This window comes from Mirounga angustirostris, unplaced genomic scaffold, assembly GCF_029215605.1.
Source record: "Mirounga angustirostris isolate CCGP_5_RB_7025 unplaced genomic scaffold, mMirAng1.0.hap1 SCAF_8, whole genome shotgun sequence".
In the NCBI taxonomy this organism is placed as follows: domain Eukaryota; kingdom Metazoa; phylum Chordata; class Mammalia; order Carnivora; family Phocidae; genus Mirounga; species Mirounga angustirostris.
In genome coordinates this window covers 14363135-14388628 of record NW_026991716.1, presented here as the reverse complement: position 1 = coordinate 14388628, position 25494 = coordinate 14363135, and the positions used below count along the sequence as shown (strand labels likewise).

Here is a 25494-nt window from a genome sequence, read left to right as displayed (position 1 = left end):
CCTGGTTGTCCTTTTGTTTAATACCTATTCAAAAACTGGCAGGTGTCAGCATCTTAAAAGCAAAGGTCAAAGCTAAGGAAAAGAGCCTTGACCTTTTTTTTTTTTTTTTTAAGGGAAGATTCTTATCTGCGTGGAACTGAAGGCTTCCCTTTTACAACCACTAAGCTGGGTGAATCTCTTAAAAGTCCTTTACCAGCTTGGTAGGAGACATGGGGTCGGAGCCCAAAGCCCATCCAGGGCCCCGCCCCTCCCCCTGCAACACTGGGGGGCCCCAGCAAGTGAGCCTGTGGTCACACCCACTCCTGCTGTGCCTTTGACCCTGCCGGAGGGAGAGCCACGTAAAAGGACACTTCAGTAGCAAAATCCCCTACACTCAGTTCCACCCCACCCGAAGTAGTAGTATAAGGTGGCTCCTTGCAATTTTTTAATGGCTGACAAACCCAAAGGGCTAGTGGATTCTCTGCCTCGTCTGTCTCCAGGCCCCGTGTGCTCTGGTGCTCTCCTTCTGCCTTACTTGCTGTTCCTGGCCCTCCCTTACTCCATCTCAGGCCGGGCGAGGGGCAATGAACCAATTGGGAAGACACTCCTTCCTGCTTCCTGTGAGGAACACCAATCCATCAAGATCGCTGTGCACTTTGCTACCAAGTGCTCTTTCCTCCAGACATTTTAAGTGGCTTCCCGGAATCTGAACGTTCTCGTGAGCCCACTGCACCCCTACTTCTCAGACTAACAGGCTTCTGCGGACAGATGTGCCTTCTCCTGCTAGGAGCGGGTGCAGCGGGGGCGGGGCGGGCCGGGGTTGGGGAGCCGGCACCCACTGAGCTTGCCCACGACGGCAGGAGCACGTGGCTTGCCAAGGAGGCCAAGGTGAAGGGGGTGGATGAGGTGAGGAGGAAAGCGCGCCCTCTCTGCTTCTCGTGGTAAGGGGCAACCGAAGCTGCTAAGCCTCTCTCCTTCATGCAAATGGCCGGCAGGCATGATGTCAGGAATGGCAGGCGCCCCCTGCCCCCCCCGCCCCCCAGTACTCCCAGGCCTTTACTAGCTCGGCCTGCCCACAGTCTTCCTCGGTGCCCCTCAGCCGGGCTGGGGTTCATGTCCTCAGATGCCACTTTCTCTCACTGCCCCCTCTCCACCTTCCCGCCCTGCACGCCTCCAGGCCGCCTCTGCCCGCCCCCCCTCCCCCGCCTTCTCCGCCTCTCCGGGCTCCACGCCGAGCACCTGCGTCCCCGCAGGTCCCCAGGCCTGCGCTAACAGTGCAGGGACATCCTGCTGCGTCGCATGGCCTCGCTGATCAGGTAGGCGGGGCTCAGCTCGGGCTCCTCGGTCATGATGGCAATGTTCTGCCACTCGCCCGTCTGGCTGGACCTCTTGATGGTGTCCACCACGCACAGCGCGTACAGGCAGTCATCGAAGGTGGCGGCCATGGTGAGCGGCCGCCCGTCCCACGTGCGCCGGTCGTCCTGGTCCTGGAAGGCCTGGCGCACGGCCTGCATCATCTTGATGGTGCCGCGCAGGTAGGGCGACGGGATGTCGCTGAAGGCCTTCTCGGGCAGCAGGGAGTTGCTGACGGGCGTGGCGTCCTGCAGCAGCAGCTCCTGCTGCGGGGCCCCGTTGCGCTGCCCGTACAGGTCCGTGCCCACCGCCAGCAGGCGCCCGGCCGAGCCCACCACGGTCACGTCCTGCTTGAAGTCGCCGGGCACGTTGAAGTTGAGGGTGACGGTGCAGCACACCCCGCCCTCCAGCACCATCTGGAAGGTGCAGAAGTCGTCGCTGGTGATCTGGCGGATGCCCTTGATGTGGTCGGTCTGCTTCACAAAGGTCTTGAGCAGCCCGTGCACCTTGACGGCCTTCTGGCCGCTGAGGAAGGTGAGCAGGTCGATGATGTAGGTGCCCACCGAGTGCAGGCCGCCGCCGCCCATCAGGTCGTCGCAGCTCCAGTTGTACTTCTTGCCCAGCAGGCTGCCGCCGTGCACCTGCACCTCGCACACCAGCAGCTCGCCCACGTAGCCCTCCTCGATGAGCTGCTTCATGCGCACGAAGGCCGGCAGGAAGCGCAGCACGTTGCCCATGATGCTCATGAGCTTGGGGTAGTAGTGGGCGGCCGACATCATGCGGAAGGCGTCCAGCGGGGTGGCCGTGCGGTCGCAGATGACGTTCTTGCCGATGCCTGCGGGCGGGGGGGGGGGGGGAGGGGAGGAGGAGGAAAGACAGCCGTGAGGGCGCGGGCGTGCGCAGCGGTAGGGGGCGCTGTGGCCCGCACACGCTAATTCTCGGGGCGGACCAGACCCGATCTGAGAGTCCCCCCGACAACCGAAGGTGTTTGGTGGCCCCGGTTACTTATGCAAAGGTTACCTAATCCCTATTATATTTGTACTATAACCCATTTGTAATTATTTGAATATTTAAGTGCAATGGGTCAAGTATTAAACCACGGATTCAAATATTGACTCCTTTTAAAATATTTAAATAGCCTATAGTTTGGAGAGGTTTTTAAATATTTGCCAGTATGTAATATAAAACGCTTCATTTCATGTTTCGTGTCTCTAAGTCTATAACACTTTATACACAAGTATATTTTACTTGTAAAATACTGATAAATTTAACATTTAAATATAAAATATAAGTCCTATTGAAGTATACAGTATCATCTTTTTACATATAAAATGTTTTATTAAAATTATCGTCCATAGGGCGCCTGCGTGGCTCAGTTGGTTGAGCGACTGCCTTCGGCTCAGGTCACGATCCTGGAGTCCCTGGATCGAGTCCCGCATCGGGCTCCCTGCTCGGCGGGGGGGTCTGCTTCTCCCTCTGACCCTCCCCCCTCTCATGTGCTCGCTCTCTCTCTCATTCTCTCTGTCTCAAATAAATAAATAAAATCTTTACAAAAAAAAATTATCTTCCATATGAGATGTTTTGTATGTAAAACATAATGTATTAAAGATGTATTATTAGAAATATCATATGTAGGGGAACCTGGGTGGCTCAGATGGTTAAGCATCTGCCTTCCGCTCGGGTCATGATCCCGGGGTCCTGGGATCGAGTCCCGCATCAGGCTTCCCGCTCCTTGGGAGCCTGCTTCTCCCTCTGTTTCTCTCTGTCTCTCATGAATAAATAAATAAAATCTTTAAAAAAAAAAAAAAAGAAATATCATATGTAGGGAAGAGAGGAGTGCCTCTGTCTGGATAGAACCAGAATATGTAAGCTTAAGCTATAGCCAAGGCAAGTCTGATTAAATACGAGGAAGAATTTCTTAATGATATCCTCTGGAGGTCTAAGCTTTTAGCTCTCTCCCCTACAACCGCAAACAAAGGATCATATTTGGAGTGTTATCCTGCTTGTTTATTTTGCATTACGGATTAGGGCCGGCAGTGGTCAGAGATATGTTTGCTTACTGTTTTCCCGCTCTTGACAGAAAGAGTGGGTATTCCCTGTGTCTTAGGGGTGGGCAGTGGCTGGCTCCTCCCAGACCTCCATCTGGCTCATGGTGGGGTTTGGCGCTTTTGGCCAATGCAGCTGAGGCCAACTAACAATTAGGCTTATGTGATGACTATACTGGGTGCATAAATTACAGGTAGATTCAAGCCCTTTGGGAGACTAAGTGATTCTGGGTCTGGAGAAAACAAAGGATCAAAGGAAATAAGAGTGACAGGGAATGAGAGAGGGATTTATTCTGTAGAAGCCAAGAGTGAGGGAAGAAAAACAACTCAGCTGAACCTGTAGAGACAGCCAACTGGAACTTAATAATAATGATAATGATAACAATAATAATAATTAATAATAATAGAATTACACAGATTTTGTTAGTACACCAGATTAAAGGTTGCTAGGTGGAAAGACTTGGGGAGCTTCTGAGTCAGGGCACGTGTCTGCCTATGGCTGGTCTCTCTTGTCTAGTCATGCTCTGCACATTGACCCTCTACTGGGGACCTGTCCACTCCAGCCACAGATGGGGGGATACCCCAGGGAAAGGGAGCAACGAGACACGCACTCCCATCCCAGTTGTCCTGACTGTGGGCATTCAACTTGACAGCACCCATGAAATCTCACAACAAGCTGAGCTGAGATAGGGTTCTGTGGGGGTCCTGCAACTGTGGGTGTCTGTCCAGTGGAAATGCCTGGACAAGGCCACGGTCTAGCCCGTGACTCTCATCTTCCCAGTGGAAGAACTAGCCAAACAATAGATGTGGTCAGAACAGATTTTGGAAAATAAATACGATCGATGGCTGTCAATTTCCACACACGCATTTAATTCTGGCCCTGAATGAAAGGCCTGGAAGCCACACGATGACCACATCTCCTTGCCTTTTCCACGTTGGCAGAGCTGACTGGCTTTTCTGATGACCATGAATGATCAGTAAGAAGCTCCTTTAACTCTTAGCAACCAGTTGAGGACTAAGGCTCTGGGAGAGGGACAAGGAAACATTGGTTTGTATTATCAAATGTGCCATGCGCTTGCAAAACATAATGTTCTGATAATGCGATCCTGTTGGCATTAGGCTCATGTAACACCCGCTCGCGCAGGCAGGAGCAGATTTATATGTAAACGGATTGGTAGGTCACTGCAGGGACAGGTGACTAATGCTGCCAAAATCTGCCTCACACCTGCTGGGTAGGGGATGTAGCCTCTCCTATAGCCTACCTCAAGGTCCCCCCCAAACCAGGACCCTGCCTATCATCTTAGTATACTCTTTCTGTCATCTTAATGGCACATGAGAAGTTTCTTATTTTTCTATTACACTCCCTATTTTTTTAAAGATTTTATTTATTTATTTGAGTGTGTGCGTGCGCGCGCGCGCGCGAGAGAGAGAAAGAGAGAGAGAGAGAGAGAGAGAGAGAGCACAAGTTGGGGGAAGGGCAGAGGGACAAGCACATTCCCCGGTGAGCGCAGAGCCCGAGGTGGGGCTCCATCCCGGGACCCTGAGATCAGGACCTGAGCCGAAATCCAAGGCTTACCCGACTGAGGCACCCACATGCCTTATTTTTCTATCATAAAAAAAACTATAAAATAGCAAAAGAAAAAATAGGGAAAATTAATTGACTTCCCATCCACACACCCAAAACCATCACTAAATAGGGAATTCCTTGCAGCTGTATAGATGAAAAGACTCTGTTGAAAGCTCCTTCTCCAGAAAATGCAATATGAATACACACAAAAACCCCTCTCCCGTTCTGAAACTCATGCCTGGCTCCCCCAGCGTTCTGAGATCAAGTATCTCTTCCATTAGGCTCTTTATGCGTGTTGTGGTTCTGCACTACACGATAAAGTCCTCAAAGACCAAGACTCGCTCTCATTTCTTAAGCCTCCGCTGTGCCCACAGCACCCAGTGGATGTTGGTGCTCGGCCCCACCTCACGGCCCGCGCTCCTTAGCAATATCCACACTTCCCAGATGGGTCTCGGCAACATCTTAACTCGCGATACCTACAGAGCACAAAGGACACTTCTAGGAATCTACCAGGAAGAAACAATCTAAGATGTAAGCACGGCGTGTTGCCCGAAGAGGCTTCTCACTGAATTATTCATTAAAGCAAAAAGCTAGGAACAATGCAAATGCCCAATGATAGAAGAATGGGTATGGAAGCTGTAGTGTTGCCATATAATGGAATAATTGTGAAGCCAAGGAACATGATGCTAATGAAGACTTTTTAATGGCAGGCGAGATGATTATGATGTCATGTTAAGTGAAAAAGGGCTCCATTCATAGACATACTATGATCTCAACTCTCTCTTAAAAATACAAAAGAAGAAGAGAAAATCTGGAAGGGAACACCTCAAAATGTTTACAGTGGTTAATTCTTTAGTAGGATTATGACTGATTTGTATTTTCTTCACTATGTTTTTCTGTGTTTTCTAAGTTTCTCCTTTTATGGTCAGAAAAAATGTTCACTTTTCTTTTTTCTTCTGAAGACTGTATTTATTTATTTGAGAGAGAGCGAGAGAGAGAGCACGTGCAGGGGGAAGGGGCAGAGGGAGAGGGACAAGCAGACTTTGCACCGAGCGGGGAGCCCGACGCGGGGCTGGATCCCAGGACCCCAAGATCACGACCCCCGCCGAAGTCAGACTCTTGAATGACCGAGCCACCCCAGGCGCCCCTGAGCTTTTCTGTTTTAAACCCAAAGGAGACACAAAGACCTTTGAAGGATGGTGCTCACGTGATGGCAGAGGGCCCTCCAAGGTCTGGGGTGGGCAGGCAGGTGCGAGAGCCAGCGGACCTGTCCCAGCGCCCGTGCCCCAGCGGGCTGGTGAGAGCGCCACTGACCCTCAATGGCTTCAGAGGCTCAGGCTACATTGCTAGGTCTCCTGGCTCCAATTCCTCAGGACCTCTTTATGATTCTGATGAAAGCTATGGACTCTGTTCAGAAGATGCAATTCAAACATACGCACAAAACGATACCCACACCCCAAGATTGGGTACAGTTCCCTCAGGTTCCAAGGAGCAGGCATCTCCATCATAAATTGTACAGTAACTTCTTCTTTTTAAAGTATGTATTATGTATTTTTGTTTTTTTAGTAGGCTCTATGCCCAACATGGGGCTTGAACTCACAACCCCCAGATCAAGAGTCGCATGCTCTACCAAGTGAGCCAGGTGCCCCTGTACAATAACTTCTTGAAGGCTTTATGACATATTGTTAAAAACAAGATAGCTTCCAGTTTTAAAAGAAACCCAAAATGCAGAGCTAGCAGGCCCTGATTTGTAAAGCAAATCCCTTTTCTCTCTGCTCTGGACACTCTTACCTCAACCCCACCCCTTGGTGGGGCTTCCACAAAGCACCCTGTGGAGCCCCCCCAAAATCCTCAGGTCCTCTTTCCCAGCTTCTCCCCACCAAAATGCCTAGAACCTGAAGCTCCAAGGTCCTTAGCAGTTTACAAAGAACAAAGGGCTTAGGGCTAAAGAAATATAATTCTATTTTTTGTTGTTTACTTGGTTTTTCTGATTTTTGTTTTATGTCAGCTTTACTGAGGTATAATTAACATATAAAATTGTGAGATCTTTATTTTTTTATTTTTAAAAAAGATTTTATTTATTTATTTTAGGGGTGGAGGGGCAGAGGGAGAGAGAGAATCTCAAGCAGACTCCCCGATGAGCGCAGAGCCTGACATGGGGCTCCATCTCACGACCCTGAGATCATGACCTGAGCCAAAACCAAGAGTTGGGCGCTTAACCAATTGAGCCAACCAGGCGCCCCTAAAATGGTAAGATATTTAAAGTGTACACCGTGGTTATTTGATATACATATGCACTGTGAAAGTATTTCCACCATCTGTTTAATTAACCTCTCATGATTATCTTTTTGTGTGTGCAAGAGAACATTTAGATTCTACCCTCTTAGCAAATTTCAATTATACGATACAATGTTATCAGTTATAAACACCATGTTTACATAAGATCCTCGGACCTTGTTCATCTTACAGCTGAAAGTTTGTACTTAAAGGAATACAATTCAAATTGTAGGCTTCCAGTCATCAGACACTCACTCTGTGTGTGTATGTGTGTGTGTGTGTGTAGGGGTGCACGCAGGTGTGTGTTTGTAAGTACATGAGTGTGGCACAGAGCATCCCCTCACTCCTAAAATCACATGCAATATAAAGGGAACTTACATTTTCTGGGTATAGGGTTGACACACCCAACAATCCTGGGTGCATCAGGTGCCATGGAATATATGCTGGGATTTCTTCCAAAGAAAGCAGATAAATACCTGCCTTCCAAATCTCCCCTTTCAGCCTGGGCTTTGGTCTCGCTCTCCAGAAGATACCATGGCTCTTTGGTGTCTTTGTCATTTTCAGGTGTCTTAACACAATGCTTTTCTTGCTACCCCTGAGAAAGTGCTAGAAAAGGCTCTTTAGAGAAAAGCCCTTCTCTCTTTTGTGCTGAAAAGGAAATAACAAGTGAGGACCAAATCCTGTACTCCTCCCTAAGGACACGACTTCGATAGGAAGGTAAACAGATACCGTCAGGGCGACAGGAGCTGAAAGTCTCTGTTTCTCAGGGAGAGAAACTGGGGGAGAGACTGAAGGCCCTTTTCCCTGCCTGGCCCCAAACAGCCATGGCCGATTCCTAATGGGAAACCACGAGGGGAAGAATATGACCCTGGTCTCTGCTCTGCAGACCCTAAGAGGAGAGTGTGTGTTTTCTCACTCTTGGGGGGGCTTTACCAAAAGGCCAAACATGCTCCCTTAGGAGTTTATACTCTCCTGTGGCAAGATGTGGTGTCCTCCTTCTAAAGCAAAAGATCCACAGCTTTGGCACCCCATACCATTTTAAAGAGAATCATGCCGCAGAGGATCAAGATAATCGACGACTTGAAACATATGGATTCAATTTCACTCCTAGTAAACAGGCCGTGCAAAATGGAAAGCAGAAAAAAGTGCTACGCGACTGAGAAGGAAAGAGTGTTTTGTGTTTTGCCAAGCCCCAAACGTCTCCCAGGCTCCGGAGAGTTTCAGTTAGGCCCACTGGTGCTCACAGTGATGCAGAGGAAGAGGAAGAGCTTTCTGGGCATTTGGGGACTATGGTGGATGCGGTCACCCTGCTGCTTCCTCCCCTCTCCCGGGAGGTGATCTGAGATTACACCATCAACCCCCTGCTTAGCTCTCTCCACTGAGGGATCTGCTCCTGCACCCAGAAATGGATGCCTTGGAATCCTGCCACATTTGTCAAGGCAGAGCACTGCAGGGACTCTGGGTGGGTGGCAGAGAACACATCAGGACTGGCCTGGCGTGTGGGGAAGGTTTCACAGCCCGCCTCCGTTGTAGACCACCTATCCTTTTGCATGAAGACCAAGAGCCTAAGCTGGGTCTTTTGGGGATCGAGAGGAGCTGAATACATCACCCCAGAATGTACCGCTTTGACATGTGGATTATTTCGAGACTGAAAACAATCAGGAATCAGGACTGAGCAGACTCAAGAAGAGCTTTTTACCTCCCCCTTAACTGCCTAAAAGAATTTAGCTAGAGGGGCTGTACCAGGAAGAGAGAGCTATTGCCAGAGATAACTTTTTATATCAGAAAGAGTTATCTGCATGGCCTGGGGGACATTTGTTTATCAAACATTTGTCCTCTTTCATCTTTCTGTGAAATGTCTTCGTCCTCCCTTTGAAGCCTCAGACCCCTGCGTCCTCTTCTCCTTAGCTTGGTTATGATCTCTAAGTCTCAGTGACCTGCCTGCCAGGGAGTCTCATGTTTCCAAAGGGGCTCCTGTATGTAAGAAACTTGCTTTTCTCCCATTACTCTGTCTTATGTCCACTTAATTTTTAGCCAACCAAAAAACTTAGAAGGGAAGACGGGAAACGTTGTCTACCCCTACAGCACCTTTGGGTTGGGACCAACTTTATTTTTTAAGTGAGAACCCCTGGTCAGCAAATAAAGTAAGCGCTCCCTTGTCCACAAAATCGTGGGACTAAGACCTCACCTCTATCACGGAGCTGAAGCAGGGGAAAAATGAGATCAACAGGAAAACTCTGGAGGGTGAAAGTGCAATGTGCAAGACCGCATGCCTGCTCTTTGTCAGAAGCTTTTAAACGAAATAATTCCAGAAGGAGCTTTACTGCCCTCCTGAGATCTCCCATGGGGAAATGGGAAACTGGCTCCCTCCGCAGCCTGCTGAGTGTGTTCTCCATAACGAGCCACAGTATCCACAGCCCTCACGGGGGGGTTAGTGCTGCAGGGAAGGAATTTCCCACCCGCAGACCCTAAGCCACCTTCAGGCAGCTGCGCCCCCCATCCTCCAAGCTCAAGGTCTCCTAGCCAGGGCTGGGTACCCGCCCATATCTCTTTCCAGGGACCAGAGCTTTTGCAGGCGGCTGATGTTCCCTCCAGATGAGCCCCTGAAGGAGCAGGGGCAAGGGATTTCCCACTGACACCTCGAGGGAGAGAGATGTGCTGTCTGCTAACCCAAAGAGCAGCTACCCTTTCCTGCCCGTGATCAAGTAGGTTCTCCCCTGGACACCTGGGGTACAGCTGCGACCCGGCCACCCAGAGACCAGAGCCATCCCCCAGCATAATCAGCCTGAAACTTCAAAGCATGTCTCTCTGCCAGCACATTGCCAATTACACACTACTCCCTTATCTAATCGATGGTGGAAATCTATGAGGCCAAAGCTACTTTCCCACCAGTTCTTCCCAATTACTCCACTTGTGTTGATAGCTCCTTATCTTCCGAAAGCCCAAATGGCTGCCTGTCCTACAGGCTGGCTTGCGGCCGTCCTGGCAGATTGGCAGAATCCCCACAAGAAGTCCCATCAGAGACAGCCTCCTAGTTTTCCCTGCCATTCACAGAAGGTAGAGAAGACTTCTCTGCCATTCAGGCAGGGAACTCATTATCTTCACTTATACTCCATTCTGTCAGCGTTTCTGTGCTAGGGACTGGGACTGAAAAATGAGTAAGATAGATGAATAGGAGCTCTCAGTCTAGTAGAGAAGACCAACCAGAAATGAGGGATTACAGTATCTTATAGATTATAGGATCTAACAGAGGGATAAGCAGTGAGAGCAGAGAGAAGGGCTGCCCAACTGATTGGGGCGTGGTAGAAAGCTCTGCTGGAGAGGTGATATTTGAGCAGGGTTCGGAGGTATGTGTAAGAGTTTACCTGAGGGGCGCCTGGGTGGTTTGATCAGTCCAGTCTCCCGACTTTTGATTTCAGCTCAGGCCATGATCTCAGGGTCGTAAGATCGAGCCCCGTGTCAGGTTCCGTGCTCAGTGCAGAGTTTGCTTCTCTCGCTCTCCCTCAGACCCTCCCCCCTACTTGCACACACACTCTCTTTCTCAAATAAATAAATTTTAAAAAAAGAGTTTAACTGAATGAATATTCAGAAGCTTCGGGTCCCATTTAGAAAATGGTTGAAAACAACAGTGTTTAACCTAGCATCTGAGAAACCATTAAAATTGGAAATGGTATGTATATATCCTGATGTTTTCATTAGAGTCTTAAAAGATTTTATGATTCAAAGGAGATCAAGCAGAACTGGAGTGCCGAGCGAAAGCAACAAGGAAGGCAGAGTAAAGACAAATCTCTGGTTTTAAGGGAACTAAATATCTGAACACACAGGGCTACTTGTAACCGTTCCTTCCCCTCTCCCTGTGGGTTTCACTCACCCCCTGCAACACTGCATTTAGTCCAGCTTCGTCTCAGCTCCGGCTCGTCCTTCCTTTATTCCCTAGGGGTTGGCATCCCCTCCCTCTCCGCCCTCCCGCCCACCCCCCATACACACGTGCTTTTTTTAAGCTGAGAATGTTTCTTTCAGCACCAGCAGGGATGACTTGTCTAAACCCCACTCTGTGCCCTCTGGCCCTTCTTCCATATAAATTGGGAGGAGAGCCCCTTTGGAGAAATCCCTCATCTTCAATCCCCATGGGAGTTTCTGACAAACGACTTCCCAACTCAAACTACTAATCTGATCTGTTCGCAATAATAATGACATACTTTAAATCTTTTTTTTTTTTGAGAGAGAGAGAGAGAGTGCGCATGAGTGGGGGGAGGGGCAGAGGGAGAGAATCTCCAGCAAACTCCCCGCTGAGTGCAGAGCAGGATGCGCGGCTTGATCTCACAACCCTGAGATCATGACCTGAGCCAAAATCAAGGGTCGCTTAACCGACTGAGCCACGAGGCACCCCAAATAGCACCAAAACCGTCTACTGAAGAGGCTTGTGCCAGAAGAGGCTGAGCATTTTACATATGCTTCCATTTTTGTGTACACAACCCCATGAGGGGGGTACTAATATCGTCCCCATCTCACAGATGTGGAAACTGAGGCTCGAAGAGGGGTAACAACTTGGGCAAGTTGACTGGTAGAGCTGGGATTTGAACCCAGATTGCCAGGCTTCAGAGTAAACCTGGTCTTCACTTTTACACTCCTACTGCCTTCTGAACATCCTTGTCCTAGGGCCGGCTCTGCCGTTCTTCTCTCTGAACTGTATACAACACCCAGAGTTGACATCCACCTCCCTGATGCGTGCTCCCCATGCCGCCGGGCAACACGTGCTCCAGGGAGGGCTTAAGGAGGGCTCGGGGGAGAACCGTGCAGCTGACCATGGTGAGCATCCAACACCGGGGCGCTGGGGGTGCCCACTGCCCCACTGGATGACAGCCAAAAGCCCCAGAGCACCATGATTAAGTTTCCATTCTAATTTCAAACTTGACATGGAAATGGGTCAAGGGTGACCCACCTTCGGTTGCCCCTGTCAAGGCCCCTGATGCCGTCGGTGGGCTCCGAAAGAGGTGAACGGACCAGAGACAAGAAATCAGCACAGCTAATACGGATGGGACTGGATACTGACCTGAATTAAACGTTCGAGTGCTTTTCTACATCCAACCAGCCCTAAGAGGCCAGCCTCTATCGCACCAATGCTTTTTACGGGTTCCCATCCCCCACCAGCCCCACTCAGGACTGTTGTCTGAAGCCTCCTTTTGCAGAGGAATCCCAACAAGGAGTTGGATTTTCTCAGATTGTTTTGTGTGCAATACATTATAGAATCACTGAGCCCATAACTGAGCAGGGATATCCAGAGCAGGGACAACGCTCCTGAAACACGTTTCATTTTTGGCTTTCCTACTGGGAAATCCCACACATCTGCATCACTGTTGGCCTGTATGTGTTGAGAGTGAACATAATGTTGGGAAGTCACTAGCCAGCCCCGCCCAGCCTGCGCATTCCCCAGGAGAGAAAAGCTGGCCACTCCTAGCCCAGGGGACACAGCAGGTGGGTGGGCAGAAGCCAGAGACCTTCTAGGCTAGTGGCATGCTTCCCAGCAGGTTGGCCTGAGGCAGCCCTTCCCTGCCTGTGGTGGCACTTACAGACCCCAGTGAGGGGCACGAGGCAGTGAGAGGGCCCATGGGAGAACAGAGGCCTGGGGTTGGGTGTAGTGGCTGCAGTCGCCAGGGACTTGGGGACAGAGGAAAAGAGCCAGGCTGTGGGCTCGCCTGTGGAGTCCTGCCTACGCTGGTCCCAAGTAGCCAAATGACACCCACTGCATCTTAGTGGTCACTATTCTGGGCAGTGGCCTGGGACCGCCCCTCTCGAGTCTGCACCGCTATTCCACCCCTGACCAAGCCAGAATTCAGAGGACGCCACCTGGATGCAGGTGGTGCACATAGGCCACGCTTTCCCCACGGAAGCAGCCACCGTCTGCAGGCAGGAGGACACAGGGCAGAATGTTGGGCAACTGGGTCACCAGAGTCTTCAAAAGAGACTGAGCTGCTTAAACTGTAAATGACTGGGTTGGGTGAGTTGACTGGATTGCACTATAATTCCATTCTCTGCCCACGCATCTAGCAGGATGGGGGCCTAGAAGGGTATCGAAGTGGAGTGTGAATTTTCTTCACAGATCCAAGAGGGTGGGAAGCCCCATATTATCTCCCAAAGCCCCTCCACTGTCCTCTCCAAAACCTCAGTACTGAATTATCAATTTGTGAGTCAATGCTTTCCAGAGAAACATAGACTAACCTCACTGTGCATACAGTATGCGAGACAAGAGACTTTAGGGACGCCCGGGCGGCTCAGTCAGTTAAGCATCTGCCTTCAGCTCAGGTCATGATCCCAGGATGCTGGGATCGAGCCCCACATTGGGCTCCCTGTTCGGTGGGAAGTCTGCTTCTCCCTCTCCCACTGCAGCTCCCCCTGCTTGTGCTCACTCTGTCAAATAAATAAATAAAATTTAAAAAAAAGACAGTAGACTTTAGGCAACTTCTCAAACAAACCAAAGAGGAAACTCTCCATTCAAGACAAAGTCTCTAGTGAAGGGATCACAGCTACCCTTACCCAGTGATGTGTGTGTGTGTGTTTTTAAATCAGGATATTTCACACAGCCTAAGTTTTTGGCTTCTCTTAAACAACAGAAAGGTCCAGAAACACTGGGTTTCTTCCCCCCAGAGCCTCCTGCATGACAACAATCAGTTGGAGCAGAATAGTGGCTTCCATAGTTGGTCAGTGCTGGCATCTCTAGTAGACCCCAGTCCCCCCCAGTCTCTGGTGAACAGCTGTGTTCGTTTTCTATTTGCTGCCATAACAAACTACCAGGAACGGAGCAGGTGAACCCAACACCCACTCATGATCCTTCAGTGCTCTGGATCAGAAGTCAGGCAGGCTCCGCTGGGTCTCTGCTTAGGGTTTCCCAAAGCCACCCTGGGGAAGAATGTGCTTCCAAGTTCACAAGGTTGCCGGCCGAGTTCAGGACTTTGGAGCTAAGGGCCTGAGGTTCTCTGCTGGTTTCCTCGTGGCTGTTCACCTTCAAGAAGGGCCTGCATTCCTCAGGTGCCGTGCTACATTCAGGCCGGTGATGGTAGATGCAAGTCAGGCCTTCCCATGCTGGAATCTCTCTGACTTCCTCTTTTGCCACCAGCTAGTGAGAACTCTCTGTTTTTACAGGGTTCCTGTTATCACATGAGGGCCCACCCAGATCATTTCCCTTTGGCCGTATAACTAATCACAGGAGGGACACCAGGGAGCAAAGTTCATCTTAAATGACACCACTGCACTCCATCTGTGTGCACGTGAGCTCTAGAAAAAAAGTCCTGCCAGCAGGAAGATTCTCAAGTAGTCTCCCGACGACATAAAGATCCTGACACGTGTTGACATTCCTTTCAAATCAACCTTTGTTTCTGTGTTCTTTCAGTAATTTTTACTGCATCGAAAAGAAAGCCTCAGTGAGGTACTCTAGGCTTGAAGAACCTATTATTAGTCTCCTTGTTACCACGGAGATTGTGTCCCCAATTCAGGGCTCCCTGTAGGCAGCCGTTAATAGGAACAGGGTTGGGCAGGGTGGCAGTCTGGGTCTCCCGGGGCCAAAATGAGCACAAGGCAGGAAAGAGGAGCTGAAACAGTCATAGATCCACTAGGTGCCCGTCGGTTCGGTGAAGCCTCACGCCGGCACCATTATCCCCGTCTGTCTAGAATGGGTCATGGAGGCTGAGAGAGCATAGGGTAATCATGAACAAACCACCTCCCCGAGCACTTTCACCTCCATCCGCTCTGCATCTTCGAGCAGGTCTGTGACAAGACGCGGGGAGCGGTGGGAAGGCGGTGACGCTTAGAAACAGAGAGGTGACCTCTAATTAGGTGTGTCTGGGGGCAGTGGTTGGTGCAGACTTGTCGCTTTCAGGGGCTGCCTACACTCTGAATCTCCTTGCTCTATCTGGGAAATGCCTCACGGTGTGAGTCTTGGTGGGAGGTAGAAGTTCTCCCCTCCCGTGGAAGCCAAGCCAGGGGCACGCCTTTCCAGCCGCCTTTGCAGAAAAGGCATGGGCATGCGCCTGGGTTTGGCCATCCAGGGACCCTGCCTGGCTTCGGGTCATAAGAAAGGAGATGGATGGGGGCGCCTGGGTGGCTCAGTCGTTAAGCGTCTGCCTTCAGCTCAGGTCATGATCTCAGGGTCCTAGGATTGAGCCCCACATTGGGCTCCCTGCTCGGCGGGAAGCCTGCTTCTCCCTCTCCCACTCCCCCTGCTTGTGTTCCCTCTCGCGCTGTGCCTCTCTCTGTCAAATAAATAAATAAAATCTTAAAAAAAAAAAAAAAAAGGAGATGGATGGAGGATCCATGCTGGTGGTGGGGGGTATACCCAGTTTCCAAGGGCTGCGGTGGCCGTGATTCCAGCACCATTGAGGGTCCATCCATGTTGGCTGGGTTCTCTGGTGTGACTTAGATGGAGACTCCAGCTGCCAAGCCTTCCTTTGGTCCTCTTGTTTTCCAAGCCTACTTCCCCAGCCTGACTCACATTTCTGTGATGAACTACTCTCCTTTCAAGAAATTCTATTCTGCTAAAATCAGCCAGGTAGTTTCTGTTGTTGGCCATCAGAATGCTTCTCCCGGACAAGCTTTCTGGATCCCTTTTTGAAAAGATTGATTTGAGCACAGAGGAACCCCTGAGTGCCTGTTAATAAAGTACCCTAAGATCCAGTGTGATTTATTGGAAAGGGAAATGGAATGAGGGTCGGGTGATGTGCTTTAAAGTTCCGATTCCAGCATGTGGAACTGTGTGACCCACGCCGTTTGACATCGAGGAAACTGGGTTCCCGTGTCTATAAAATTGGAAGAGTAACACTTTCAAAAGGCTGCTCGGAGGATGAGATGACATATGGGCAACTATCCGGCCACATAAAGAGTGCTCGTGAATGTCTACTGAAATCAACAATGGGTCCAACTAAAAACTGCTCCTCGAGCTCCAAGAGTTAACATGTTGGGCAGCAGGGATACCAGTACATGGCAGCAGGGGGCTGGGCGGGTACTAAGACGTGAAATCGAAATGGGTCCTAAGTCCAGCTCCGCCACCAATTCAATGTACGAGAGCCGTATTTGAAATGGGGCTGCTATCTGGCCCTGGCAGCTTTATAAGACCACGGACAGCACGGCACAAAGAGGACATCGGGAAGTCTGCTGGAAGGAACAGCCTACTACAAGAAGAAAGTTACTGCTGACATGCGGTAGCAAAACAGAAAGCCTAAAAACCAAACCTACGGCAGCGCTCTGTCTGGAATCTGGGCTCTGTCTGGGCTGGTACTAGATGCTCATGTGAGTGAAAACAAAATGCAGAACCTACAGGCACTGGTTGGGGTGCTGATTCACTCCATACACCCCAGGCAGGGGCTTCTGTTGGCATTGTTGACCGTATGGGGTGGTGACAGGGAGTCAAGATGGGAAAATGCAAAGCAAAGGCAAACCAAGACATTTAGCCGTGCACCTCATTAGCTGCTCCTAGCAAGTAACTGAAGCTCAGCTAGTGATGGAGGCTGCACATGAGAACCCCCTCCTTCCTGAGAACCAAACCTCCCCCTTGGTTGTAGCTGATACCTTGACAGATCTGTGCTAACATCATGGCTAGGAGGAGGATCCTGTCTACAGAGCTCAGAACCTTAGCGATGGGCAAGACTGAGGGAGGAGGCTGGTGGTGGGGTGGGGGTGAGGGGGCAGTTTACATAGCACCTCACCTTACACAGAGATCTGGGCTTTCCTGAGCAGCCCAGAAGCCAGCAATTTCTTCCCTCCTCCAGGCTGTTCTTTTATTTTATTTTTTTATTTTTTTAAAGATTTTATTTATTTATTTGACAGAGAGAGGGAACACAAGCAGGGGGAGTGGGAAAGGGAGAAGCAGGCTCCCTGCCGAGCAGGGAGCCCGATGCGGGGCTCGATCCCAGGACCCCAGGATCATGACCTGAGCCGAAGGCAGACGCTTAACGACTGAGCCACTCAGGCACCCCCAGCCTGTTCTTTTAAAGGGACAGGGCTTAGTGTTTCATCCTGGGACCAGGAGACAACCTTCTGCGCATAGCTGATGATAGTTTTAGCAAGCCCAGTCTGCTGAGGCTGAAAGCTGGAAACTGCTCCCTGGGAGTGGAGACTAGTCATATTGCCCCAGGCGCTGGCTAGGGCGAGTCTTGAGATTTTTTTTTTTTTTTTTTTTGCAACAATTTGCAAACAATGCGGACTCTTCTTAAACAAAGAATCCTAGTTGGCAGGAACTCCCAGGAAACTGGGCACACCTAGGTCTGTGTTTGCCCCTGCGAAGCTAGTTGAAAGACTGAGAAACTAGAAAGCCCTTGGCAGCAGCCCCATTTTACAGATGAAGAAATGGGCTACGTCTTCATCCTTTCTCTTCTCCATAACACTGCGAGGCCCTGGAGGAGGCTGGGATACAGACATATAAGTAACAAAGGCTCTAAAAGCCCCAGCCCCAGGAGAAAGAGTCCCAGCAAGGCTGTAATGGATCCAGATACATCCCGAGGATACTCTTGCACGGAAGGGACTCTTCACTCCCGGGAGAGGGGTCTGCAGGGGCACAATGCTGGAACAAGTCTGGCCTGGGGCTCCGGAGCACCTGGTCACTCATCAGACGCGCAGGACTCGGGCTGAATATGGGGGGAGATGCCCGGATGTCTTAGACACAGCGGATGCCCTAACGGTATCTGCCCACAGATACAGAGAATGAGGACAGAGACCAGGCTTGGTGCGCCGTGTTCCACACTGGGGAGGGGTGTTGGAGCATATGACCGTTGTCTGTGCCCGGGGGGGGGGGGCGGGGGGCAGTTCTTGAGCCTTTCAAGCCCTCTGAGAGCAGAGAGCCAGCCTCTTGCCAAGGGGCCTCCCTGTGGCTTGTCTCCTTCCCTCTTGCTAGGGTGCCGTCCTCCACCTGAGCCCTCACCCACCCTCCTAGCACTAGCGCCTCATCCTGAGAAGAGCGTCTCATGCCCAACCACACTGAAGTCTAAATGCACCCCAGGAGGAAGAAGAGTAATAGAGCTAACATTGATTCGTCAAAGCATTACTATGTACCAAGCTCCTGGCAAAGTGGAGTCACACTCCTCCCAAAGACCCTGGGAGGTCATCGCCATTCCCATTTCACAGACCATGAAGAGTCAGTATCCAAAGTATCATATGTCAGCAAGTGACAAAGCTGGGATTGGAATCCACATATGCTGGCTCTGTGTATCTGTGGCGCATTTTGAATACTACGTTGCAATTCGAAAAGCAATTTGACCGGCAGTAAAACACGACTACAAAGGAATCAAGCTGTAATCACAGACTTTCACGTAACCTTTTGTTCAACCGCAAACACTTATTCAAGGCCTCCTGGGAAAGAAATGGGAGGGAGGGCCCTGGCCTCTACCCGATCTTGTATTTTCCACGACTAGTTTCTGTGCTTTAGACCCATGGTTCCCAGTCTGAATGCCTCGGCACCCAAGGCATGCAGGGGTCCCACAGGGAACTCTCAGGGGCACGGCAGTATATTTTAAACATTTGAGGAACACAGGGTAGTACTCAGCACCTACTGGACATTATAAGAACCACTAGCTCAAGGAAATTCAGTTTCAATATTGGATTGCACGACATTCCTTTCAATAACGTCCAGTCTCTATGAAGCTTGGTTTTTGGCAGTCGCTGTGATGAAAGCAGAAGTACCAGGCAAAAATCCAGGTCGGACAGAAAATGAGAGTGGTTGTATTTTGACTCCAAGGTTTGGGAAGTTGTGCAGCGCGAACAGGCACACATATACCATTACAATTTGTTCTGATTATTTAAGAATGAAATACAAATGTTCTCATTCTTTCCATTTGTGTTATTTTTTTTTTCAAGTATCCTGCATGTTAGAAACACAAATACTTATTATTTGGATTTACTCAATTGTTAGGTCTTTCTATTGCCCCTGGAGCACCATGAAAGACTACTGAGACACTAAAGAGATTGTGAATGGAGAATGTTTGGGAGCTTCTGTTCTAGAACATTCTGGGAACTCCCTCCTCTCACCCATAATTATAAGTTCTTTAAAGGTAGGAACCACCTTGTACTGGTCAATACTTTGATTTTCCCTCAGCAAAGTACCTGGCTTGCTGTTGATACATTTTAGCACTTGTTCACAACTGGTAATGAAAGACTGAACCAGGCCCTGAGAAGCACTTAAACACCCACAGAGGTCCAGCGAGGTGTGAGTGATTATGGGGTGATTACACGCCAGCTCATGGGTCCCACCAGCTGGGGGTCAGAGACGCATAATGCACCTGCTGGGCCCTAGCGAATAAATACAATTTTCTGAGCTCTCAGATGCAAAGTTAAATACTCAATGGCCTCTTAAGGGGTTTGAATACAAATAAAGATAGAGCATTTTGGTATAAACCCATTTTTTTTTTAAAGATTTTATTTATTTATCTGAGACAGAGAGAATGAGAGAGACAGAGAGCACATGAGAGGGGTGAGGGTTAGAGGGAGAAGCAGGCTCCCCGCCGAGCAGGGAGCCCGATGCGGAACTCGATCCCGGGACTCCAGGATCATGACCTGAGCCGAAGGCAGCCGCTTAACCAACTGAGCCACCCAGGCGCCCGGTATAAACCCCTTTAAACTCCTCTGGAAAGGAGACTTCTTTGCCCATGAAGTTGGGATTCTGTTTTATTTAAGCTGAATCTATTATGGTGTCATGGATCCACCTCATTCCCTCCAGTCTCAGAAGGCAGACTCACACCTCCGGGAAAAAGGGGCCCTCGGCACACAGTGGAGGGTCAGAGTGGGAGGGCAGCAGTAGAGTTCAAGTGCCAGCCCCCACGGCTCTTCCACACCCCCGGCCCCCCCAACCTGGTTGCTCACGGCTGGAACTCTCCAGAGCAGGAGTTGCTTGCCTGCTTCCCTATCGGCTGACCAGGAGATAAACTGGTTGCTTAGCAACAGCTGCATCCCGCTGCCCGAGCAGCGATGTGGGTCCAGCGTGAGGCTGGCATTCTAATCTCCGGCACGTGCCAGTCTTCCGTGTGGGTATCTCAAGATAGGGCGGGCAGGGGTGGACCCACCCAGGCACCTGCTCCCACTGGGCTCTAATCCTAATAATCATCCGCGGATGATATCAGCAACCTAAAAGCGTGACTAGAAACCGTGAAAGAGTTCACGGAACTGTCTTTAAAACGGTCCCCCGACAGCCAGAGTCAGCAGAAGCATCATTCACCCGGCAGAATCTGCTCTCAGCCATGCACTTGCCTGCCAGTGAGCTCTTCTCCCCATACACCCTTCATGCTGCTTCTCTTCCTGGTGGTTTTCAAGAGGCAAAGAGGCAGCATTCACCTCTCCACACGCCTCTGCGAGCAGAGGTTGAGTCATCAGTATATATGGGCATGGGTCGGGTGACAGGGGTCGGGACTTTCTGTGGACCTCTGTTCCCAGATCCCAGTCCCAGCTCTGCCACTATCCATTTTCTCATCTCCAAAGGGAGGGGACGGGGCTAAAGCAGCATTTCCCAAAGTGCTTGCAAGGCACACCCGTCCTGCTGGGTGTTCACTGCTGGGCCATACATCTGAAAAGGACTCCAAGGTCAAGAAGTTTGGGAAGTGCTTGTTAAAAATCTTAAAGCGTTTCAGTTCCGTGTTCCACCCCCATCGTCAGCCTTGATCTCGTTCCTCACAGTCCTAGGAGAGATTAGACCTGCCAACGACCACCTTTGCCTCACAGGCTTCTGTGTGTTTTGATGGTTTTCTTGAGGCAATTTTAAGCCCCCGGTCACAAAGGCACACACCATAGACTGAGGTTGCAAGCACCCTCTCCATTAAAAAAAGGCTTCTCCAATATAGCACTTCTTTGCACCATCAAGGTTTACGTGAATCTCCAAGGAATCAACAGTGTGGTATAATCCCCAAATTATCTGACTATTCCCTCTTACAATAAAGCATGTTAGAGAGAAGAGGGACAGCTAGTGTTTGGACTTGATATTCTATGGGGTCCCTTCAAGTATAACGTTCCATGATGGATAGTCTCCGCACTGCCTTGCTAACTAAATAGCCAATATGTACGTATTTGGGGGTGCAGGAGTAGAGACGAGATGAGGGGACCAGAGGGGCTCTGAAGCTAAGTCAGAGCTACCTGTGGTCCCCCGAGCTGGCCCTCCCATAGCCTCAAGAGAGGAAAGCACTGTAGCTGTTCTAGAAGGTACACCCAGGGAAGGTGGAGATATGAAAGCATTTCAAAACATGGTGGGAAGTCCATGCTATCCACCCTCTAGCACACACACACCTTTAGGTTGAAGGAGTAGAAAAGAAAGAAATACATATGGAAAACTGCTCAGAAAAAATCTTAGCAACTGGATATGTAAACACCACACTGCAAAATCCAAATAGAGGTGCTTTTGCCAACCGCGGCTATGCCATCCATTTCCTCAAGGTCCACAGTGTCAATAGTGTGTCTTTAAAAGTGTCCAACACCCCTTTCCCATCTATCGTCCTCTTCATCTTTTCCAAACATTGATACAAAGTGCACACACACACCCCCCTCCCGTTTAGAAACTTAATCTGTCACTGCTCAGTGCATGCCATTTGAGACTTCCCACGCACTGGCCATGATTTATCTCTTCAAAGGGTTTCTCAACTTTCCTGCTGCTAAGTCCTCAAGTTCCAGCAGGTTCAGCCTTACCAAGCACTTTCCCACCTCAGACCCTGGCTCCTTCCCTTTCAGTCCCTATTATGTACAACCCCAGAGCCAAGGTCCAGCTGCAGTCCCCTTTCCTCTGGGATATCTTCCCTGGGGACCCTGAGCCTCAGGTATCTCTCCTTCCCTAATACTTGCTAGCTGAGTCAGTTATACTTTCTGAGCCTTTTTATATAAACATCTGGAATTTGGTCATATTTCCATGTATGATATTGGAGCTCCAGGCCACCTGTGAACTCCATAACTGTGAGCAAGCTCTCCCAAACTTTCTGAACTTCTGTTTATTTTTGGTGTATATAAAAAGGGAGAACAATAGTATCTACAAAGTTTGTTATGACGACGAAATGAGGTAGTGCGTGAAGGCTACTTAGCACGGCACCCGGCATAATTAAGTCAGTGCTTACTGAGTGGCAGGCTTTATTAACCAGATGGTGAGCCCCTTTAGAATAGTCGGGTACTTTATCCTATCTACTTCTTGGCGTCCTGCAATGGCCTAGCACAACTGCCATCTTCCACAAAATGTTGCTTGCTATTAACCCAACAAGGGACGAATGAAGTCCTGAGGAGGGAATGTTGAAAGGATACTTACTATAGCTTTCAAGGACATAAAGGGATGCGGAGCATTAGATGTTTTTGTTTCTTTGAAGGCGGAAGATGAGAAAAGGACTTAGATTTTCAGTACTCATCAGGAAATTCCTGATGCTGCCAGAGAGTACTGATGAAGGACACAGGAGGGAGAGCCAGCCCAAGAACCGAGTCTGACCGCAAAGCTCTACCACTTACTTGGACAAGAAACTGCACCTACTGGGCGCCTGGGTGGCTCAGTCAGTTGAGCAACTGCCTTCGGCTCAGGTCATGATCCTGGAGTCCCGGGATCGAGTCCCGCATCGGGCTCCCTGCTCGGCAGGGAGTCTGCTTCTCCCTCTGACCCTCCCCCTCTCATGTGCTCTCTCTCTCTCATTCTCTCTCTGTCAAATAATAAATAAAATCTTTATTAAAAAAATAATAAATAAATAAAGTTTCATTGGGCGCCTGGGTGGCTCAGTCGGTTGAGCGACTGCCTTCGGCTCGGGTCATGATCCTGGAGTCCCTGGATCGAGTCCCAAGTCAGGCTCCCTGCTCGGCAGGAAGCCCGCTTCTCCCTCTGACCCTCCCCCATCTCATGTGCTCTCTCTCTCTCTCATTCTCTCTGTCTCAAATAAATAAATAAAATCTTTACAAAAAAACATCATCTTCCATATGAGATGTTTTATATGTAAAACATAATGTATTAAAGATGTATTATTAGAGATATCATATGTAGGGGCACCTGGGTGGCGCAGATGGTTAAGCGTCTGCCTTCCACTCGGGTCATGATCCCGGGGTCCTGGGATCGAGTCCCGCATCGGGCTTCCCGCTCCTTGGGAGCCTGCTTCTCCCTCTGACCCTCCCGACCCTCCCCCCTCTCATGCTCTCTCTCTGTCTCTCTCTCAAATAAATAAATAAAAAATCTTAAAAAAAAAAAGAGCTCAGCACAGGTTCTGGAACATAGTAAGTGCTCGATAAATACTAACAACGGTCATGCTGGTGTTGTACCAATGGATATGGTGCAGTCTGTTTCTTTTCAATGGTCGCTAATCAGTTGCTTTTGGTAGACAGTTGGTGAACAGGCCTGCTCGTGGCACGTGGGAGAACTACTTGAGGTTCTGAGATCTGTCACACCAAGGACCCACTCTGGTGGCCAGAACAACTCTGCTAACCATGTGTGCAGCCTCTTTATTGAGAATCGCTTCTTCTGATTAGTGTGTTTTGCTCCTGGGGCCTCTCTGATAAAATTGACTCTGTGATTTCATCCTGGGGGAGAAGAGGTGAGCAGATGAGGTGGGTGGATCAGAACAAAGAGTTGAGGAACTTTCCAGAGAGGAGGAGTATGTGAAGTGACGCAGGCTTTCATGGTGGCACTCCCTGGCTCACCATCCCTGAGGATAGGCATTCGTGGTCAGGCTAGAGGGACCCTACCCAGCATAGCTTCATCAGGACTCTCCATCCCTGGTGGGGCAATGGGGTCCCATGAAAATAGTCTCCTTCCTCTCCCACTTGCAGAATCTGGTGACACCAAAACTTACTGAAGTATTTCTTTTTAATAATGCAAAGCAACACTTGAGTTTCAAAAAAAAATTTTTTTTTAATTGCTCAAGGGGCAGGCACCTGGGTGGCTCAGTCAGTTAAGCGTCTGACTCTTGGTTTCTGCTCAGGTCATGATCACGGGGTCCTGGGATCGAGCCCCACCTTGGGCTCCACACTCAGTGTGGAGTCTGCTCGAGGACTCTCTCTCCCTCTCCCCCTCCTGCTATGTGCACTCTCTCTCTCTAAGATGAATAAATAAATCTAAAAAAATATAAAATAAAAAATTTAAAATTGCTCAAAACAACTTTTTTTTTTTTTTTTGGTGGGGAGTCATTACTTACTCAATTCACTTGGACTCTGCAAACAGTACATTATTTTCCTTCCCCAATTTCTTAAATAACTTACCAGGAGTTTGCTAGCTAGCTAATAAATAAACATGTAGCCTGTGTTGAAAGGATTTGCTCTGTCTTTAAATCTTGCATTTCCTTACACAATAGAGAAGTTAGAAAGGAAAAGATGCAGAACCAAGTGCATGGTACACTTACCATTTGTATATTTAAAAGAATACAAGTATATTTGCTTGTATTTATGTAAAGTATCTCCGAAAGAAACACGGATCACCAGGAACGTTGGTTCTCCCCACCCCTGACAGCAAGTGGGGGCCTCACGGCATGGGATGGAAGTGGGACTTTTTAGTGTATCTGCTTTTGTACTCAGGATTTTGAACCAGGTGACTACATTCCTAATTCCAAAATAAATAGATAAAATTACAACTTTTATCTATTACAACTTTTATCCAAAAAGGAAAAAAATAGGGGTGCCTGGGTGGCTCAGTCGGTTAAGCATCTGACTCTTGGTTTCAGCTCAGGGTTGTGGGATCGAGCCCCAAGTCAGCCTCCATGCTCAGCGCAGAGTCTGCTTGTCCCTCTCCCTCCACCTGCTTGTGTGCATGCACTCTCTCAAATAAATAAACAAATAAAATCTAAAAAAAAAGAAAAAAAGGAAAAAATAACCCCTACAACGCCCTTTGGATGGAAGTGTGGGCCTAAGTTTCAGAAGGGAGGGTCAGGACAGATTCAACAAGGAATGGGCATCCCCAGCACCGTGACAGCATGGCCTTGGGCATGGCCCTCCGCCAAGAGGCACTGGATACATGATAACAAGCCTATAAATCACCTGATAAAACTCCTATATCATGGCCCTGCCTCTGAGAGGGGAATCTTGTTTTTCCTTATAATACAACAGATTAAGGAATTATCCAGAAATTCAGATGTTGCAGTGTCATGGGCTGGTTGGCTTAGAAGTTGGACAGATGCCAGACCCATCCCCCAGTAGCTATGCAAACTCAGGTAAGACAGGTGGCCGCTCAGGGCTGTGGTCGCCTCGCTGGTCAAATGCGGACAGGGATATCCCGAGGAGTGACCAAACAAGATGCCTGTAACGTGACCAGCTGTCAGCACTCACTCATCAACGAGAGATAAGGAGCCCAGAAGCCACCACGGGGGA

The 25494-nt window shown here is 49.5% G+C and overlaps 1 protein-coding gene across 1 annotated transcript in view; it reads right to left on the bottom strand.

The window, feature by feature from the left end:
* Positions 1-25494, bottom strand: part of GFOD1 (Gfo/Idh/MocA-like oxidoreductase domain containing 1) — a 111718-nt gene that overhangs the window by 5369 nt on the left and 80855 nt on the right. Inside the window, exon 2 of the mRNA XM_045866359.3 lies at positions 1219-2167. Within this exon, the coding sequence (XP_045722315.1) occupies positions 1248-2167 (920 nt within the window). The 3' untranslated portion in view covers positions 1219-1247. The remainder of the gene's footprint in view (positions 1-1218; positions 2168-25494) is intronic.